Source organism: Eleginops maclovinus, chromosome 12 (genome assembly GCF_036324505.1).
Source record: "Eleginops maclovinus isolate JMC-PN-2008 ecotype Puerto Natales chromosome 12, JC_Emac_rtc_rv5, whole genome shotgun sequence".
NCBI classification, from domain to species: Eukaryota; Metazoa; Chordata; class Actinopteri; order Perciformes; family Eleginopidae; genus Eleginops; species Eleginops maclovinus.
The window spans coordinates 28,495,056-28,517,167 of record NC_086360.1 but is presented as its reverse complement, the minus strand read 5'-3'; the positions used below and the strand labels follow the sequence as shown (position 1 = coordinate 28,517,167).

Sequence of the window (22,112 nt, the reverse complement as noted above, 5' to 3'; positions counted from 1 at the left end):
CTGCAGCAATGCTGGCAGCAGTCATACGTCTATTTTCAAAAGACAGCTTCTGGACATGACGCTGAGCACGTGCACTCAACCTCTTTGGTGGACCGTGGCGAGGCCTGTTCTGAGTGGAACCGGTCCTGTTAAACCGCTGTATGGTCTGGGCCACCGTGCTGCAGCTCAGTTTCAGGGTGCTCTCTCTTCTTATAGCCTAGGCCGTCTTTATGTAGAGCAACAGCTCTTTCTTTCAGGTCCTCAGAGAGTTCTTTGCCATGAGGTGCCATGTTGAACTTCCAGTGACCAGTATGAGAGAGTGAGAGCGAAACACCAAATGTAACTCACCTGCTCCCCATCACACCTGCTCCCCATCACACCTGAGACCTTGTAACACTAACGAGTCACATGACACCGGGGAGGGGAAATGGCTAGTTGGGCACAATTTGTCCATTCTCACTTAGGGTGTTCTCACCTTTGTTGCAGCAGGTTAGACATCAATGGCTGTGTTGAGTTATTTTGAGGGCTCAGTAAATGTACCCTGTTATCCCAGCTGTACACTGACTACTCTACACTGGATCAGAGGCTCATCTCTTCAGGGTTGTCCCAGGAGAAGATATAATAACATATCTACTAAAAGGTGAGGGGGTGCTCACTTTATGTACTTTATACTGTATATTGTCCTGTTGAGATCAAACTTCTCAAAGTAAAAACATTAGACTTTATTTTGTCATTTGATTTTGCTTTACAGAAGAAGTAAGCGTGTTTAACTGGAAAAACCAGGAGTTTTGTGTTCAGCTAATTTCCTCTTTCACGACAGCTTCTTTTAAGGAAACGAAATCACTGAAGCATCACACTCTTGCAGCTGCCCACTTCTTTACTCCTCAGGTTTGCAGTATTTCCTGCTCTGGCCACAGGCACCGTTCTTTCTGCATGCTCTGCAGCGGGGCGTGTGCAGGCTGGTCTGTAAATGCTGTAAAGCAGGAAGCGTGTGTGTATGTGTGTGTGACAGGGAGGTGTGGTCTGCAGGTGGGCAGCAGATAAAGCCTGATCAGAGCCACCTCCTCTCTGTTTCAGCCTCTGTCTGCACTCGGATCATGACGGCGCTAACTCTGCTGCTGGGGATACTGCTCCTGAACGCCTCTCTCCAGAGCTCAGGTGAGTCTCCTGTTACCTGCTCTCTGCACAGCTGATTAATAACTAAAGGTGTGTGTGTGTGTGTGTGTGTGTGTGTGTGTGTGTGTGTGTGTGTGTGTGTGTGTGTGTGTGTGTGTGTGTGTGTGTGTGTTCATTCAGAGTTCTGTCAAGGCTGCTTGCTTCTATATACATGAAGGAAGGAACAGGGCTCTTTACATTTAAAAGTGGAGCCTCTTGAAAGCCTTTAGGAAGTTCAGCTTAAAGCACATCTTAAAAGGAGGCAACTCAAGGGGCTTTACAGAAAACATTAGAGGCATTAAGACTTTTAAAATCAGCAGAGAATACAAATGAAAGCATGCTAAGATAGAGAAGACAGGTTTAAAATACTATAATAAAGAAGTGTGTGATAACTGAGGTATTTCATTATGAGGGCAGCAGCAAACAGAACAGTCTGGATTCAAGAGAAGAGAAAGCTGCAGTTTTCTGGGGGTTTGTTCCGGATATATGGACAATAATAAACAGAGTTTTGGCATAACTAAAATAAGCTCTTATGAGGCTCGAACACAAGGACAAAGCACTGAGAGAATGAATAAGTAGTGCAATGGAAACATGTTAAAATTACAATTATTGTCAATAAAAACCCAAGAAAGTTCGAATAAATAGATAAAGGAATCACAACCGGTTCATTTTGGACTTGCCTGTGTAACATGTGATTTGGAAATGCTCATTTGTGCCATGGGAAAGTGTTTCTACTTTTAACTTAAGTGGGGGATTGTTATACACCGGGGCGACTGTGGCTGTGAGGGAGTGCGGTCGTCTTTGGACCAGTACGTTGCTGGTTGGATCCCAGCCCGTCAACTGGTGGATGTGTCCTCGGGCGAGATACTGAGTGTGTGTGTGTGTGTGTGGTTGAATGACTCGTAGTGTGTGAAGAGCTTTGAGGGGTTGATAAGCTCCATATAAGGGCCTTTACTTCATCCTCTTCTGGTTCAAAACAATGTTTGAAAGCAGAAGTAATGTCCTTTAATTGACACTTATACTCCACCACATGTTGGAGTCAAATATGAAACGCTTTACTCTACATGTGTTTACCACTCTCATCAGATGTACCTTTATTCAATTCATACTTTACATTAAACAAACGGTGTGCCTCAGTGATACCATGCAGTACTTTACTATAAAGCAGTATGCAAAGTGGCTTAAATGGACAGAGTACCTTATTGAAATGACACGGCATCATTATTAGACTGTGAAAAGAGACATTGTGCATGATGAATACTTGTAGTTTGGATACTTGAAGTACATTTAGCTGCTAATTACTGACTTTAACTTGTAATTAAGTATTTAAAGATCATAGCATTTCTACTGGTTTCAAACTGGTTTTAAATCCTGTCATTTATAATAGCATTGTGCTGTCCTTACATTGTAAACACGCCGTCTAATAACCGCTCAAAAGCAAATAAGACCAAACAGGAAATACCTATATTGTGACACACGGTCGTATCACAACAGAGGCTCCTCCCTCTGGTTTACCTGACGACAGGTGACCATGACTCAGGTTAATTAGTCATTTCCTCTCAGGCTGGTTTGCTCACAGGGAAACACCAGGATTAGTTCAAACTGTTTTTGGTACAGATGTTCTGGAGGATTTCAACAAGCATATTGAGAAAGCACATTTCAACATTTCAGAAATCATTTATGAAATCTACAGACGCAAAAAACTAAAGGCCGAAGACGTTTTCTCACGGTCTTACTAAATAACAAACAGTTTCGGACAATTACAGTGGAACATTACTCTAAACTGGAAAAAAACACCAATTGTGTGACATAAATCACATTCAATTGAGTTTTCCCTCTCTTGTAGTGTGTCCTATGGGTTTTAGTGCATGTAAATGGGCTGCAAATGCTAAAATCCCAGTGTCAACGTCTTCATTGGACTCCTTTGTCTACTTACGATCATAGTGACATCACTAATGCCAAGTTCACACTACAAGGTTTTTAGCCCTATCGGCTGCTCCCAGAGGGATTTTGGAGCTAGGGCGCGATTAGAGGCAAATTGGCGTCAAATCAGCGCACGGCAGTCGGCGTTTGATCGTTATGTGTGAACTGTTCAAAGAGCGAGGTGAGGGACTCCCCGAGGCCTCCCCGATGCCTCCCCGACCCCTCCCCGATGCCTCCCCGACCCCTCCCCGAGGCCTCCCCGATGCCTCCCCGACACCTCCCCGAGGCCTCCCCGACCCCTCCCCCGACGCCTCCCCGAGTCCCGACAGATATCTAGCAAGCTGAATATCTGGACCTGTCGGAGAGTCCAAATCCTGTAGTGTGAAAAGGGTCTGGTAATGGGTGCGCCGACGAGCTTACACTCACGCTCCAACACATTGTACGTGATAGGCTAAGGGGCGGGACATCTCTATGCTGGTTGACCAATCGCAACAGAGACGGCCAGATAACCAATCAGAGCAGACTGGGCTCTGGTTTCAGACAGGGGGGGAAATGAGCATGAGCCCTTTTTAAATTCTTCCCGAGAGAAAACACAGGAGAACAAACGCATTTCATTACTAAAAGGAATCGAGCATTCAAAAGGAATACATTAGACCTTGATATGAAACTACCCCCCCGCCTGCTCTGCTATGAACACTGTGTTTAACTTCATTAGTTTGATATTAATGCTCACAAAGCCTTCAGTGTTCCTGCTGATTAAGTTATCAAAGCGTTCCTTCACTGCTCACAGGTTTCCATCACAGAGAACTGTGTTGATGTGTACACACTTCATAATCATGAGCCATGGTTTGGTAAGCAGAGTCAACAGAATATCCCATAATTACTTTGAAGGTTGGTTACAAATGTCTAGGAGCTAAAGGCTGAAAAACACCAGGGCACACAGTTTAAGATAGGATGTCGTAGTTCTGTGTTGGACCCTGAAGGCAGCATCTCCCTGGTTCAATGGGATTTCTCAATTGAATGTTGGATTATTGCTGAAAATAATCTCTGTTGCAAATGTTCTCTTGTTCAGCAGATAATCTCCACATATTAACACCCCTTTATGATTTCTGAAATAAAAAGCTGATGTTGGGCTATAAAGGAACTACAGCACGGTCACATGACTTCACGTCACCACCGCTAAGCTAAAGGCGGCTAATGTTGGGCTATAGAGGAACTAAAGCACGGTCACAAGACTTCACGTCACCACCACTAAGCTAAAGGAGGATAATGTTGGGCGTGATGGTGTTTAGTCTAATTCCCTGATATCAATGAGGAGCTCGTTTCACTATTTTTGGTCAGTATCTGGTATTTATGCTAATGTGAATTGCATCAATCTTCTCATTCATATCTGAAAATTCCGTGAGTCGTGATGACAGAGGTGTTAAAACAGATATTTTTAACAGATTGAATTATTCACTTCCTGTGATTGGTCACATGGTATTCAACCCAGAAACAAGGCTGTGGTGAACACATTTAAAAAAGGCCACATTATTCTCATTTCATTGCATTACAGGATGAGCATTCAAAATGATTACTTACCTTATAGAACTCCCCCCCTGCTGATGTCACGTGTTTAATCATTAGTTTGATATTAAGTCTCACAAAGTCCTCATTCCTGCTGATGTTTCAGGTCTTCATCAAGTTCATGAGAACGTTTATTTACACACTCTAATCCTGCTGTTGTAAGCGATCATCAGATTATATTACTTTGAAGGTTACAATGTCTCTGGCTGAATTCAGGTGAACAGTTGTAGTGTCTAGTACTTTAACCTAAAGTCAGCATCTCCCTGCTGTTCAGGTTCATTGAATGTTGAGATTACTTTGAAAATCTCTGTTGCTGCTCTGTGTTCAGAGTCTCATACATATGTAACAGTCCTTAATTTAAAAGAAGCTATGTTGCTAAATGTTCAGCGGTTGATATACCAGCTAAGTAAGGGCGCTATGTTAAAGAGGACTCGCCTCCATTACTCACACCGTCTAAGGGATATTCGTGATGGTGTCAGGTGTATATCAGTATGTAGAGTCTCTACTTTAAAGAGTCCTCTCCTGCTGATGTTCAGGTGTATATCAGTATGTAGTGTCTCTACTTTAAAGAGTCCTCTCCTGCTGATGTTCAGGTGTATATCAGTATGTAGAGTCTCTACTTTAAAGAGTCCTCTCCTGCTGATGTTCAGGTGTATATCAGTATGTAGAGTCTCTACTTTAAAGAGTCCTCTCCTGCTGATGTTCAGGTGTATATCAGTATGTAGTGTCTCTACTTTAAAGAGTCCTCTCCTGCTGATGTTCAGGTGTATATCAGTATGTAGTGTCTCTACTTTAAAGAGTCCTCTCCTGCTGATGTTCAGGTGTATATCAGTATGTAGTGTCTCTACTTTAAAGAGTCCTCTTTTTCTTATTAAAAGTTATGTTTATCTCCACAGAAAGCGATGGTCGTGACTTTGAGGAGGTGAAGGACTACGAGGTGGTCCGACCGGTCCGACTTCACACAGTCAGAAAAAGAGACACACAGGTACGTTCTTCCTTATTTATTCTTCCAGCATCACAGAGACATGTTCGTGCTCGTTTTGCATGCACAAATAAGCTACGATTATAACACTTTATGTAAATACTAACAATAATACTACTGTGTTTCAGGATCTGCGGCCAGAGACTATGAAATATGCAATGAGGGTGGGAGGAAGAGACATTGAGATGCACCTAGAGAAAAATAAGTAAGGCATGTTTTAGAAGGTAATACAGTTTAAGGTACGATGGCCCTAAAGGTAAAGAAAAAAACACAAAATAAAGAAAATATATTTTTCAGAAACATTTCAACAATTCGGAAAACCCCAAATATTTCCAAAAACATAACGACATTTCACACATTTTGAAATAAAACCACACAAAAAATCACACATAATTTACAACATGAAAAAATATCCACATCACAACAAAGCAAAAGAGGGAACAGGATTGCGTAACTCCTTTTGGAAATGATTCGTTGTGTTTTTGTGAAATGTTTTTAGTGTTATGACCTTTAAGGCCACGTACTGTATAATCCTCAACTAATAAACTATGGTGTTAACACCAGTTCAGCAGTGGCTCAGTCAGTAGGGGCTTGGACTGGGAATCATAGGGTCGCCGGTTCAAGTCCCCGAACAGACTTGAAATACAGAAAGTGGACTGCTACTTGGAGAGGTCCCAGTTCACCTCCTAGGCCCTGCTGTGGTGCTCTTGACCTCCACCTCCAATACCCCCTCCCCATTGCTCCCCGGGCGCTGCACAATAGCTGCGCACTGCTCCTAGTACTAGGATGGGTTAAATGCAGAGGACACATTTCACTGTGTGTGCTCTGCTGTGTGTGCTCTGCTGTGTGCGTCCTCCCATTCTATCGTTCTAGTTGAGCAGTCAGAATAAAAAATCTTTCACTTCATCCTAAAGCCTGAGAAAACATTGACACGTCTAAAGAGCTTCCTGGTTTTATTTGTCCTTTTGTTTTTTGTGTCTCTGACTTCCCGTTTGACACACTGAAGGCCAGGTTATTACTTTTCGGATTCACACAAATCCTCAGAAAGACACTTACCCTATTACTAATGTATGTTATGTTATATTTTCAGAGGTGGAGAAAGTACACAGCTCAGAAGTTGGAACTAGCTGCTCTTCTTTTTCCCTGAAATGACTTTACCTTATAAGTTACCTTTTAAAATCAACCTTTCATATGTTTTCTGTGCAAAAATCTTAATTTTAAAGTAACTAAACCAGTGAAAAGCAATAAATCACTCCAAATTATTGTGGAGGAGAAGTAAAAAGTGACATTAAGCAAATCAAGTAAAATACCTCAAAAATGTACTTTACTTTCACTGCATAGCTTCAAATATGACGTATTTCTGTTTTCACAGATCCCCGAACCAAGGCAGATAAATCAATAGCTTGACACCAGTTCATTTTATGTCGTTTCCTCCTCAGTGAATTATTACCCAAAGACTACACAGAGACTTTCTATCAAGATGATGGGACTCGAGTCACCACAACTCCCACTGACATCGTAAGTGTTTGCAGTGTCAATGAGTTTCAGTTCCCTGTTCATAGGAAACCAGTCATCACGTTTATGTGTCTTTCAGGATCACTGCTACTATCATGGGAGCATCGTGGATGACAGTCAATCATCGGTCAGCATCAGCACATGTGATGGACTCAAGTGAGCTTTGAGACGTTTCGTATATAAAGTGGTGCAGGAATGAGTCGTAATACCTTGAAATGAGTTAGCATGTCGTTAGGGTGTCGGGAATGAGTCCCGACACCAGATAACAAGTGTCTAAATGAGACAAGTAAACGTCATCACGCCCAACATTAGCCTCCTTTAGCTTAGCGGTGGTGAGGTGAAGTCATGTGACCGTGCTGTAGTTCCTTTATAGCCCAACATTAGCCTCCTTTAGCTTAGCGGTGGTGAGGTGAAGTCATGTGACCGTGCTGTAGTTCCTTTATAGCCCAACATTAGCCTCCTTTAGCTTAGCGGTGGTGAGGTGAAGTCATGTGACCGTGCTGTAGTTCCTTTATAGCCCAACATTAGCCTCCTTTAGCTTAGCGGTGGTGAGGTGAAGTCATGTGACCGTGCTGTAGTTCCTTTATAGCCCAACATTAGCCTCCTTTAGCTTAGCGGTGGTGAGGTGAAGTCATGTGACCGTGCTGTAGTTCATTTATAGCCCAACATTAGCCTCCTTTAGCTTAGCGGTGGTGACGTGAAGTCATGTGACCGTGCTGTAGTTCCTTTATAGCCCAACATTAGCCGCCTTTAGCTTAGCGGTGGTGACGTTGACCTCCTAATCTGGGGACAGGACGTGCTAAAATGCTGAATCATTCCTGCACCACTCTAGTACACCTTTAAGTTTTATTGTATAAAGCCTGGTAAAAGAGCAAGCTTCATCATGTTTCAGGGGTTACTTCAGGACGTCTGCTCAGAGGTATCTGATTGAGCCGCTGTCCGGTGGGGATGAAGGGGATCACGCCGTGATGACCTTTGATGACAAGAACTTCTCCCCCGCAGTGTGTGGGGTCACCAACACCAGCTGGAGCGAGGACTTTGAACCGCCAACCAGCCGCAGTCGCTCCAGATCTGCGGTAACAACAACAACACCACTCTGGAAAACATACTCTTTAAAGTAGAGACTCTACATACTGATATACACCTGAACATCAGCAGGAGAGGACTCTTTAAAGTAGAGACTCTACATACTGATATACACCTGAACATCAGCAGGATAGGACTCTTTAAAGTAGAGACACTACATACTGATATACACCTGAACATCAGCAGGAGAGGACTCTTTAAAGTAGAGACACTACATACTGATATACACCTGAACATCAGCAGGAGAGGACTCTTTAAAGTAGAGACTCTACATACTGATATACACCTGAACATCAGCAGGAGAGGACTCTTTAAAGTAGAGACTCTACATACTGATATACACCTGAACATCAGCAGGAGAGGACTCTTTAAAGTAGAGACGCTACTGATATACACCTGAACATCAGCAGGAGAGGACTCTTTAAAGTAGAGACTCTACATACATTGGATATTATGATTTCTTATTTACTCCGGACTTTTAAGTGTCTTTCACCGCTCTTCAGGGAGATCTATACTCTCACTGATCACGAAATACGGAGCTCGTCTCTATCTGTATATAACATCGCAGAGAGGATAAGTACCACATGGAATATACACCTGAAACAGCAGAAAATAAAGTAGAGACACTACTACTGATACACCTGCATAGCAGAGGATCTTTGAAATGATGAGCCAACTGAATTCCCCGAACTGGGGGTCTTAGATAAGCTCACATATGGTTACCCTCATTTAGCAGGAGGGTCTCTTTTAATCTAATCTGAACAAATCAGCAGGGAAAGACTCTTTATAATTACAACCTACTGTTACACCTGAACAGAAGAGAGGACTCTAAGGGACTAATACTGATAAGAACATCAGGGAGAGGACTTTTGAAATGGACACTACATTGTTATACACACAGGAGGACTCTTAAATGCCTACTCTGTACCTGAACTGCGAGGAAATGAACGTACGAATATGAACACAAAAACTTAAATGTTTTTCCTAATTCACAGGAGAGACTCTTAAGTAGGACGCTACAACTTAAACACTAGAACTTCAAATCTTTAAATGTAAACAACATATTGATACAACCAACATAGCAAAGGATTAAATGGCCACATAGTAAACCTGAAATACACTTTTGTCTTTGATATAAAACATTGGTAGATTTAAATAAGACGTAATATGTAAAAACATAGCAAAAATTTAAATAAGACTTATAATATAATAAATGAAGTTATGTTAAAAGATGAATCAATGTTGAACATAGAAGATGCACACTTTTAAAGTAAACTTTTAATAATAAGCAAAGGATCTTAAAGTTAGAAATACAATATTTAACAACAAAACTTAAAAATTATTTGATTAATGATTTCTTATTTTTCTCTATTTTCCTTGTCGTGGTTTTCAGGGTAACTAACCCCTGAGACCTTGGGCTCGTCTTGTGGTTGGAAGGCTGGTCACCAGAGACTTTGAATGATTGTGCCACCACACGACTTGGGTCGAACGTCACAATCCGTGACGCCTTTCATGAAAAAATGGAGGATACTCTCGACCTGGCAGTACGGAAGGAAATAAGAACTCGAGCGATTGAAACGCACCTGTGCATCAGGCTCTGTACGCGGGTCACAGATTCAATTTCACTAACATCAGGTGCTGGTTAGGTAATTAGAAGTGCAATAAATGTGTGACACTATACCAACGGAAAGAAAGGGGGCTGTGTTTTTCAAGTAAAAAAGCATCAAACATGTATAATAAAGTGTACGTTTAATCTGTCAAAACACAAACGTAAATGTTAAATCAAGATAAAGTCAATGCGTTCACATGTGGTCGGCCGCCCCTTTAGGTGGGTTTGATCTGTCAGGTGATCACGACCCCGCCGGGGTCCCTCAATGAGAACTCGACTGTTAAAAAAACAACGACATTTTTCATGTAGAATATATCAGGGCGTTTGAGCGTTGGCAGTCCATCAAAGGGCTGGTTTCCAGCAGGTTTGCACTTGATCTGTCAACGTCATATCGTAAACTGAAGATGGACATAAGCGGGGCCTTCTTCTGATGCATGGTCATGACTTTCAGCATCTCACTGGGTGTTGCTTGTTCGTATCTATGGACACCCAAGACGGAATCTCCCGTTATCTGACTGAGTTCATCATCTCACAACAGATATGGTCTTGCTTAATGTACATGGGTCACCTTAATCATTGTCAGAAAAAAATGGCCCCCCTGAGATTTTTTTCAGGAGCCGCCACTCCTCCATATAGACCATAATAACCCCAGAGCTCACTTTAACTTGATGCAAGATAAATACCTAAATAAATAGAACAATAAGTAAATACTTTATAAACAAATACCATTACCAAGAGACATATCCATTTGTACAACTAAATGATCAACAATTACTGCAGAAACAGACATTTCCATTAGCTGAACATGTACTTTATTAGCAAATGTTAGCATATTAGCATGTTGCTAAGATGGTGAACACTGCCTGATAGACATTAGCATGTTAGCATTGTAGCATATAGCTCAGATCAAGCACAGAATTATGACTGTAGACCTTTATTCGATGAGTAACAGAAACTAGAGCAGCCAACAAGTTAGACATTTAAATTACCTGGACTCAGCAAATGTCAGCGTTGTTGTTGTTAGCATTTAGCTCAGATCAAGCACAGAGTTGTTAGCATGGCTTTAGACGTGTTATTCTGTAAGTAGCCACAACTAAAGCAACCCAACAGAACAACTGAGGTAGAGGTGTGCCCCTTTTTTTGGGGATGCTTGGCACAGAACTATATTATTACTGAATAGTGCTATAGAACATTTTAGCATGGCATGTTGGAAAGATTGTGAACATAGCCTGCTAAACATTAGCATGTTAGCGTTGTTATTGTTAGCATTCAGCGTAGCTCAAGCACAGAGTCACTAGCATGGCTCAGGACATTTGTATAGTCCTTTTCCCAGTGCTCAAAGACCCTACAAGCTAACAGAGGAGAACAACAAAAATAAAAGACCTTTGAGTAATAGAAACTAAAGCCTCTAACAAGTACCTTTCATATTTTAGAATAAAACCCCAAAACACATTCTTTACAGAGTCATAATATAGCACCCTGCTTACAAAACACCTCCTGCTTTAGGGCCACGTGCTGTTGATGTTTGGGCAAAGAGCTGGCATGGGGTGCGGCTTTATTGAGGCAATAAAATGAAGAGTTATCTACCTCACTAATGTTTCTCAACTCCCTCCAGCCACGTCTTATTCTCAAGTTTAATCACGTTGGTGCACCCATCCTCTACATTCAAATCCGCCATTTGCTTTATCAGTAAAAATGTTGTTGCAGCTAAATGTGCACACACACACACACACACACACACACACACACACACACACACACACACACACACACACACACACACACACACACACACACACACACACACACACACACACACACACCTAATATACCAGCTCTGAAACAATAGCCCCTAACACTGTATTCAGGAGAAGGAGGCCCGTGAGATAAGCTGAACCAACATGTTCATGCAGGTTAGTAAAAGCTGCCAAAGTCAAGATAAAAAACTCGGTTAGCGCAGAGAAGAATATGTTATTGTATACAGTTTATTTATCCCTGCTTAGTTCTCTATTTTACCTGCACCATTGTTTCAACTGCAGTATATTTGTTGAGTCTGCACTGTTGAATAACACTTCTCTCTTCACAGCCAAAGGGACTTTTTCGCCTCAACCCCAACGCAAGGGTGTTCAATGGAGACTGAATCTTTTAATAACTTTAGATCCCCTTGGTCTTCAAATGGTACTGACCAAATTTGAAGTCGATGGGAGGAAAACTGAAGGAGTTTATTCAGATATGACACCATTGAGCTAAAAATGACTCGACTGCACCTGTCTAAATCACTTCCTGTTGAGTTTACGATATGACGCCAAGAGGCTTTTTGTGCGTCTCACCATGCTTTATATAGCCAACAAATTTCAGGTGCAACCTTAGCAAGGGGCTGAACTTAAGAAGCTTTTAAGGGGCGCTATACAGCCCTTTTGCCCACACCTCGAGAATGGTACCCATGAAATATCAAATGTTTAAGAAGTGCTTTGATTGAAGAAATATCACAGCAACCCTGAATGAGAGGGATCAAATATGATGCTTCCATTTCTTATCTCAAATATCTGATATTAAATGTATAAATAGAGAACTAAATGGATGGATGTGCATGATTCTATAAACAACGTAGGACACACAATTCTCTTAATAATTGTTTCTTATTTTTCATTTCTTGTGTTGCAGTGGGATTGACTTTGAAGGAGCCACGGTGGGACTGGCTTTCATCGGGACTCTTTGCTCAGGTCACTCTGTTGGAGTCGTACAGGTGAGACGTACCTGTTGTTATTATGGTGCTTTATATTGTACACCATAGTTTTTTGCTTGGGTGTAATGGCTTTAGGCTTGTTATTCTATGAGTAACGACAACTAAAGCGACCAAAGAAGTACATACTACTACTGAGGCAGATTTGTGCCCTTTTTATTTAGAATGCTTAATATCATCTTACAGCTACAATAAAAACATACAACCAACTACCGTCATCATCAAACCACCACTCCAACCCTGTATTGTTGCACAGAGGAAGTTTAATCGCTGACCTTTCTCCGGCTGTGGTGCAAGCCAACGTCTAGACTCTGCACCGGGAGCGATGCTGTGGTTAGAAAATCAGGAAATAAAATATTTAGGGAAGAGATATTTCCATCAGTCAGTCCTGCACGCTTCCTTTATCCATAACATGCAGGAGTACAACCAAGCAGTGTTTAATTCTAAGCTTTTTACTGAACTCTTTGATTTGTGTACTTTAACTTATTATAAATATACCTATTTTAAATGTTTCTTTATTAACTTTATGTTAATCTTTGTACACATATTTATTTATTTGCAATTTTTAACTTTTACTATTTAATCTTTATAGAAATATGTTTGTATTTATTTTTATTTTTTGCTTTTGAAATATTATATAAGTATTTCTATTTTATTTTTTAACTGTTATACAACTCAACTCTTTCCCCAGGGGTAAATAAAGCCTTTTTATTGTTGCTATATAAGAGAAAAACCATAATGCACATCTTTGGTAAAATGAGAGAAACAGCACTGACCAGAAATGCTATAACTGATTGGTTTGGGTTACAGTCGAATCTACAATGCTCAGTGACTAATTATAAAGTGTGTCTGCTCTCAGGATCACACGAGCAAGGCCATTGCAGTGGGGGCGACGCTGGCTCATGAGATGGGTCACAACCTGGGAATGAACCACGACGACTCCAGCGCCTGCCACTGTTCTGGAAGGAGCTGCATCATGGCTCCAGCCCTCAGGTAACTAAAGACCTCTTTAGAGAGGTGCAGGAAAGAGTCCCGACACCCGATAGTAGGTGGTTGCTAACAAGTGTCTAAATGAGACGAGTAAACGTCCTCACGCCCAAGTTTAGCCGTCTTTAGCTTAGCGGTGGTGACGTGAAGTCATGTGACCGTGCTGTAGTTCCTTTATAGCCCAACATTAGCCTCCTTTAGCTTAGCGGTGGAGACGTGAAGTCATGTGACCGTGCTGTAGTTCCTTTATAGCCCAACATTAGCCGCCTTTAGCTTAGCGGTGGTGACGGTGAAGTCATGTGACCGTGCTGTAGTTCCTTTATAGCCCAACATTAGCCTCCTTTAGCTTAGCGGTGGAGACGTGAAGTCATGTGACCGTGCTGTAGTTCCTTTATAGCCCAACATTAGCCGCCTTTAGCTTAGCGGTGGTGACGTGAGTCATGTGACCGTGCTGTAGTTCCTTTATAGCCCAACATTAGCCTCCTTTAGCTTAGCGGTGGTGACGTGAAGTCATGTGACCGTGCTGTAGTTCCTTTATAGCCCAACATTAGCCTCCTTTAGCTTAGCGGTGGAGACGTGAAGTCATGTGACCGTGCTGTAGTTCCTTTATAGCCCAACATTAGCCGCCTTTAGCTTAGCGGTGGTGACGTGAAGTCATGTGACCGCGCTGATGTTCTCAACGTTTACTTTTTACTTCATAAATCATAAATTGGTGTTGACGTGTGGAGATTCTCCTGCTGAACAAAAGCTTAAACTTGTGTGTCTCTTGTTCCCTCAGCTATGATGTACCCCGCACTTTCAGCAGCTGTAGCTCCAACTTCTACGAGAATACCTGACGGGCCGCAGCCCGAGCTGCCTGCTGGACAGACCGGACTACATGTCCTTGATGACCCCTTCCCTCTGCGGGAACGGCTTTTTGGAGGCGGGGGAGCAATGTGACTGTGGCACCGTGGAGGTACAGGAATATAAGTCTGGATTTTAATAAGCCTTGCTGCTTTTGTTTGTTTCTGAATAACTAAATCAACAACGACAGCCTTTTAACTCTCCTTCTTAACAGGGATGGGGTTGCATAAAATCTTACTTAATATTTGGTCTGTTAAGTAAGATTTTGTGCAACACCATCCCTTCTTTCTGCAGAGTTCTGTTGCTGCAGGTTCCCCTGTAGTCAATAATGTCAGTTGCTGTTTAATGCTGGCCTTTACTCTGCAGTGTTTTTGTGAAATCTATCTCTGAGCAAAAACATGAACATGCAACCTGCAAAAATGTGATTAGGAGACAGTTGTGAGGTGTTCCTCCTCTCATCTGAAACGTGTCTGGGCCTGGCCATGTTTTTCCGAGCTAACCACATCAACATTTTTCCTTCGTCTGAACTCAACACCTTCACTTTGTTATTCTGTGCTGAGTAATTAGTGACCGACATGCAGCAACATCTCTAAACTCTTCTGAAGACGTCTGTGTTGAACATCGAGAAATGGAGTATTTTGCTCAAAAGTGAAAGAGTATTTATTTTGTATTTGGTGATCATCGTGAAAGAAAAGGACAAGAAGTGAATCAGAGTATTTTTTTATCCTGGGGAACATTTTTGCTTGATTTTAGAGTCAAATGAAGGATGAGTTTAAAAAAGTCTCTATATAAATATAAGAGCTTAAAGTAGGAATTAGTTTATAATTAAATATAAAAAGTTCAATAAAGAGATTTAAAAAAAGGAAATAGACAAAATCATTTCCAGTAAAATCTTCAATATAAGTCAAATAAAAATGGATCAAAAGTGTTAAATAAACATAATAGAAGAAAGTTCAAACGTGCAATAAAAACATATCAGATATTCATTGTACTTCAATATGTGACATGTGTAATACAATATGTACGAGTGTTTATGGGATATAAATTGCACAGGCTACATTGAAGTGTTTAAAGTCACAGTGTTTTATTTCTGTATTTCTTCTGATGCGTTTTACACTCATCAGTTAGAACTGAGCGGCTGATAATCACACCGGTAATCTTCTCCACGTTCCTGCATACCTGAGCCTCTGTTCAGACCTGCTGCTGGGAGTCAGCACAGCAGACTGCAGCTGAAACTCTACAGCATCTGAGACGAGCTGAGCAAATACACAACACACGAAACCACCACAACAACAACAACAACAACAACAACAACAACAGTCCCTCAACAACTGCAGACCGGAGAACGAGACATAGTGTTTACAAAATAACACTGTAATAATAAACAACAATAAACAACAATAAATAAAATTATGAGAATAATAAATATATTAAAACAATAATAATTCTATAAAATACAAAGAGTAATTAAAAAGAGTAATAACAATAAATAAATAAAAGTAAAAAGGTTAAATTAAATATATTTAGAGAAAATACAAAGAAACAAAACATATGAATAAAAAGCAAATAGAGAATAACAAGACGATAAAGCTGCCTATATTTAAAAGACAATTAGACCTTTTTTAAATCAGAGGAACTGTGAAAGTTAAGAACCTAACACAGAGAAGTTAAACACACATGATGAAGGGGAGGATGACTGATGTATAACCTTCATCGCTGTGTAACTATTTTACTTCCTTGTTTTCTTATGGCTCCATTAATTGTAAGTTGCATTGCTGTAGTTATTTTGCATGTGGCGAATCAAACCTCTGAATCCTGTTGACAGGAGTGCGTGAACACGTGCTGCAACGCCACCACCTGCAGGCTGAGGGAGGGAGCGCAGTGTGCAGAGGGGGAGTGCTGCCAGGACTGTCAGGTGAGGCCCTGTGTTCTCTTTCCTGTAGAGCGTTTTATAGGTTTTAGTGCATGTAAATGGTCTGTAAAGGCTAAAATCCCTCTAGAGGAAGTTTCTATTCCTTTCTTTATATCCATGAGAGGATCTTCAGTGGGAGTTTCAGGTATATCATAAAGTGTGTATGAATAATAATGTGAGCGATCTGTGAACAAAACCCTCTGAAAACAGCTTCAGAACATAGAGAGGAAGGAACTGGAATACCTGAAAACCATTTATTATTACAAGTACTCTGAAATCTTATGTTTAAATATAAAAGTAGGGATAATCTAATGCTACATTTTGTTGAATTTGAGGAGAAATCTACGGTTAGAAAAAAATCAAAGTTAGTAAAATAAACTTCTTATAGTTATTTGTTGGTGTTTTCCAAAATCCAGTTATGGAGTCAAAGAAGGTCCTTTAAAACATGTTGTTTCTCCTTATCCATGATTTGTAACGTGACCCCGCCTCCTCTCAGGTGTCTCCTCGCTCCCAGGAATGTCGCTCTAAGAAGGATGAGTGCGACCTCGCGGAGAACTGCGATGGGAAGAGCAGCAGCTGTCCCGAGGACGTGTTCGCGGTGAACGGGCTCCCCTGTGATGCGGGTCTGGGGTACTGCATCAACGGTCAGTGTCCCCAGAGGCCGCTCCAGTGCATCAAACTGTACGGAGCAAGTGAGTCCTTCCTCTTCCTACAATGTGCACGATTCCTGCAGTCCAACAAGTCTAAAAATCAAGTGTTATATATTCTGCAAAAGAGAACCACATAAAACAAATAATCAAATCAGCAAAAAGTTTCATATAAAACTCTCACTGCTGCAATATTCACCCTGTCTGACCGGTATCAAGTTGATCATGTAAGGAATCATTGAAGTCCGGAAAGGGTTTCCATGTTCCAACAACAGCACAACATCAGTAGGGTAAAACTAACCTGTCTCACGACGGTCTAAACGTAGCTCACGTTCCCTATTAGTGGGCGAACGATCCAACGCTTGGAGAATTCTGTTTCACAGTGATAGGAAGAGCCGACATCGAAGGATCAAAAAGCGCCGTCGCTATGAACGCTTGGCCGCCACAAGCCAGTTATCCCTGTGGTAACTTTTCTGACACCCGCTGCTTGAAACCCAAAAAGTCAGAATGATCATGAGGCCCCTCTTTAAAAAAAGGAGCACTTTTTGAGTTAATTTAGGCCTTGCAACTAATTCACCAGCCCTGATAATGGTATGACGTGCTTGGGGTGAATACAGCTGCACTCTCTGTGTTCAGGGTTTGAATCTTTCTAGTTTTTGCACTTGTTATAAGTGGCTTTGGATAACTGTCAGCTAAATGTAATGTAGTAAAGGTTTTAGAGGAGCCTTTGAGTATGAGGGAATCAAAATCTTCAGGTCAAATTTGACACGATTCCAAGTGTTGCTATGTGGGAATAAGGGGTTATTTATCTCATTGCAACAACAATAGGATGGATGCCTCCACACTACCTTCTCTACAAGAAATATAAATGATCACCACTTTGGCAATTCAGCTCGCGGCCACTACAGGCCCATGTTCTGCAATACCGGAAATAAAATCCTCTCTTGTCCACAGGTGCTGTAGAGGCCCGTCCGTTCTGCTACAAGCATAACACCAGAGGAACGTACTACTCCTTCTGCCAACGACCAGCAAACGACAAGTTCATCCCCTGCCAGGCAGTGTGAGTCTCTGCAGCACAGATTCATAGTGAGGGGCTCTGGTGATGGAGCATGGTTTCATTGTGGGATACATTTCACTTAGAAGTTAATGACTTGGAAAAAGAAGGACGACTTCTTCATGTCGGCTTTTATTCAGAGGAAGTAGTCTAGAGAGTTTCCTGTCTTAGCTGTGATGGATTTTGTTGTTGTTGTTCTGCAGAGACATCTTCTGTGGGAAGCTCTTCTGTGAAGGCGGCAGCGGCAGCCCGAATTACGGTCGCATGGTCCGAGTCGGGGAGTGCAAGGCGGCGTTCTTTGGCGACTACACCAAAGACTACGGCCAGGTGGACACGGGGACCAAATGTGGGGATGGAAAGGTAACCGGATCTCGGTGCTTGCCACGAGTTCACACATCAAAATAAGCGGAAACATCGGGCATCGTGTCCTATGACTTGGCCTCTGAAGTGACCCCAGAAGGCTAACCTAGAGCCCTGTGATCTTTCCTTTTCCTCATGCACACGTTTGCAAAAACTGCACTCTGTAGAAATGTGTTCGTTTATTTGAAGCCAGGATGTCGGTTTAAAAGAAAAGGCAAAACTCCCGTAAAAATTATAAAGGAGTGTTTAATAAAAAAGATGTAGTGGAAGGTTTTACAATCGTTTCACAGCTGTGGCCCTAAAGCTCTACACACACTAGAACAGGCCCAAAACATGAATAGAATTCACGATGTGTTCACTGTCCGTGGGTCCGAGCCAAAAGAGACCCCAACCCCATCTGTGATGGGTCTTTGTCCAGCGGTTGCCTCTTCCTATTGGTTGCTTCAAGTCGTAACAGTACTTCCGGCCAGTTCAGTGTATACGTGGCATAAAGCCAAGTCGCTTCTTAGGGTATTACAGTGGCAATAAGGAGTATTACTCATTGTGTGTTTTATGTATAACACCACAAGAGATTCCCCTGTTCACCCTGTATTTATATTTCGCTTGTTGAGGAAACCTACGCTCAAACCCACAGTTTTCCTCCGTCCGGCCTCAAGCGCCAGCAATGTTGCATTCAATGTCGTTTGCATCCGGTTACGAGTTGACCATTTCAAAATAAGAGTGCACTTCAGAATAAGACAGTGTTTCAAAATAAGACAGTGTTGCAGTTACTCGGAATATTGATTATTACTTCCTACAATTCCCTCCTTACACACCTTTTAAGGTGTGTAAATATTAATAATGATCAATATGTTCTTCATCCGAACAGTAAACATCATAGAAATCACATCAGGACGGACAATGCAAAAAATACACAAATACTTCACAATCTGTGTGTCAGAGAACAAACCCTTCAGTGTATGAACTCTCCACACCCTCCTTTTGGACAGCTTCATGGAATATAGTGGTCATTTAGCTTAACATAGATTGTCTGGTTTCAAGTCACATTTTGGCACAACATAATACAATTGGTAATGTCATATTGAGGTATAAGGCACTTAAATAAGTCCTACTTTTACACAGTGATACAATATCATTAAATAAACCTGAACATTCATATACGTGGTTACTTAATACACCAATAGTCATAATACTTAAGAAGAAATAAGGGGCTCTGTTATCCCTTAAAAAGGCACACTATATTAGAATACTGAAACGTTAATATAACCTGCTTGTAAAGTATCATCATAAAACCTCACTCCCTGAGTTTAGCAGGATTCTGAATTCGAACCATATGAAAATAGTCCCGATCAAATTACGTTATCTTTCTGTCCCAATACCCGTAATTCTCAACTTAAACCACATCCACATTTTCATTGTCTGTATATGCAGGTGGATCATCCTGCTCTCCGATCAACAAATGTACCTGTTCTCTTAACAGAAATTGACCTTGATGTTGTTCTCTTGAGAGGGCTGTAGTGATTAATCGGTTAGCCAAGGTACGAATACATGGTATACAACAACATCCACATAAAATCAAAATTGTAGCCATTCCTGCTATGGATAACATTGCACTCATGATCAGAGTCTTATATTTACCAAACATTCTTTCAAACACTCCTACAAAGGGGTCTTCCACTCCACTATTGTCTGCAAGTTCAATACTCAGGGTGGTAAGTCCCTTTAATGCTCTGGTTACGGATCCATCTGGGGAGGTGTTATTTGGGATGAAAGTACAGCACAGAGTTCCAAATAGTTTACATACACCCCTTTTTCAGCCAAAAGCATATCTAAGGCCATCCTGTTTTGCCAAGCCATTAGACTGGTTTTGTCCAACTGCTCGTGCAGCCCCTTTACTGCGTCTCGGGTGTAGTTAATGAATCTCTGCTGGTTGTAGTAAATATAATTGATCCAATCTACATTCTTGTTGATTGTAGGCCAAAGAAATATTGATTCAAATCCTGCAGTTATCTGGTTTCTAGCTTTAAACTCATCTGGGACTCCCCTGGGCACCCCAATACTGTCAATGTAAACCGAGGAGCTAAAACTCCCTCCTGGGGCTGACCTCTTCGTTCTACTGGTCTTGGGGTGCAGTGCAAGCTGTGTTAGCTGTCTGGCGGTCATGGGCACTGCATAGAAGGGCATCACCAATTGCACCAGTGCACATGTTCCAGTCCAACCATGGGGAAGGACTGGATATAATGTTTTGGTACCACAGTACCACCAAACATCTGCCCGGGGATACTGCATATTATCCACAACAACTCCTGCAAGAAGGCCCTGGTTGGTTACTGCTGTTGTGGAATTGCACCACCGTAATGTTCCCATATAGGTGCCTCCCGTGTGATTCTTCAGAATACAATCATAATGTCCCTCATAAGGAGTAAAAACTGGGTGGAATGTCATTTACCTTTATGATGGGGTACATTAGCGCAATATCAGTACAGCCTACTGGGGATTTTTGTTCATAAAGTTTATACATGCAGGATAGTCCTCTTGGATCAGTATAGGAATTTAGAGGGAAAGGCACAGTGCCAAGACTGGGCCTTGCAGCAGCACATGCCATGCAGTCTGACATCTTGCTCTGCTCTACCGAATACACAACCCAATCTAACCAAGCGTTAGTGTCTTCATACCCGGTCTCCACTGCTATTACCTTCTGCACCGTCGATGTACTCAAATATGTCACCAGTCTGTGGTTCTCCTGCGAGTGAGCCTGAGCTACTCCCATATCATGGACTGTCATCAGGGAAGAATTTAAATCTGCTGGTTCCTCGGGGGTAGGATGGAGGAGTAGCTCCTCCTGTGGTTCAATTATCTCAACCCAGACTGAACCCATAGGATCCTTTCCAGGAACCTCAACTCCCAATATTAGATGAAATGCAGATGTTTCTTCCCTGGCTCTAAATAGATGTGTGAGTGTGTCTTTAAATGAGATTATGATGGGATTTCGTCGGTTGTTGTCCCCATAGTGGTGCCCCTTAGCTAAGGATATCTGAGTCTGAAACGTCCCCTGTTGTCCTGTAGGTGGGGAAATGGTGTCCCCCTCAGACCTAGAATTCCAGTATACTATGTCCCACTGAGGGCACCAGGTGTTATCATCTGGTGTTCCCCAGGGGAAAATACAACCATATACATCATGTCCTGTCCAGTCTTGTGGACCCTTTCCACATTCCACCACGTCACACAAATCGAGACTGACAGTTACAGCTTCTCCTCTTGGAACCAGGATTACTAACCTCCCATCCCCTGGGTCTGCTGATCTTTGAGGCCTGAGGAGATGGGGGGGTTCCTGTAATAGAGCTTGAGAGAGATTAATTTGTTCACCTTTTTCAGACAAATTTCCAATGTGCTGTACTCCCCACCAAATCATAAAGGACCCCATGAGCATGATTATCTGTATTAGTTTAACCTTAGACCCTAGAGGACCCCATTTCTGGTTTGCATTATTACTGGTTGTATAAACATTTTTACACACATTCATGATTATACAAGATTTCCAACTGTGAGATACACAACAGCGTATAAAAGTAAAACTATCAAAATATAATGTGAGTAATAGAATAAAAAACAAAAACAAAAATAAAAATAAAAGTTAGCGGCTTCCACCTCTATGGGAACCTCTGAACTCCAAAAGGGAATTTGCTTTTTCAACTGTTTCCCTGTTGACGTTTATGATTCTTGCCTTAGCTCTGCCAAATCAATCCTAACT

At 41.7% G+C, this 22,112-nt stretch overlaps 1 protein-coding gene across 1 annotated transcript in view; it reads left to right on the top strand.

The window, feature by feature from the left end:
• Positions 1–22,112, top strand: part of adam28 (ADAM metallopeptidase domain 28) — a 37,792-nt gene that overhangs the window by 4,148 nt on the left and 11,532 nt on the right. The window contains 14 exon segments of the mRNA XM_063897499.1: positions 1,057–1,137; positions 5,520–5,608; positions 5,734–5,810; positions 7,045–7,123; positions 7,200–7,276; positions 8,013–8,237; positions 12,480–12,561; positions 13,418–13,551; positions 14,324–14,370; positions 14,373–14,500; positions 16,214–16,303; positions 16,797–16,992; positions 17,902–18,007; positions 18,205–18,361. Coding sequence (XP_063753569.1) covers positions 1,077–1,137; positions 5,520–5,608; positions 5,734–5,810; positions 7,045–7,123; positions 7,200–7,276; positions 8,013–8,237; positions 12,480–12,561; positions 13,418–13,551; positions 14,324–14,370; positions 14,373–14,500; positions 16,214–16,303; positions 16,797–16,992; positions 17,902–18,007; positions 18,205–18,361 — 1,548 coding nt within the window. The 5' untranslated portion in view covers positions 1,057–1,076.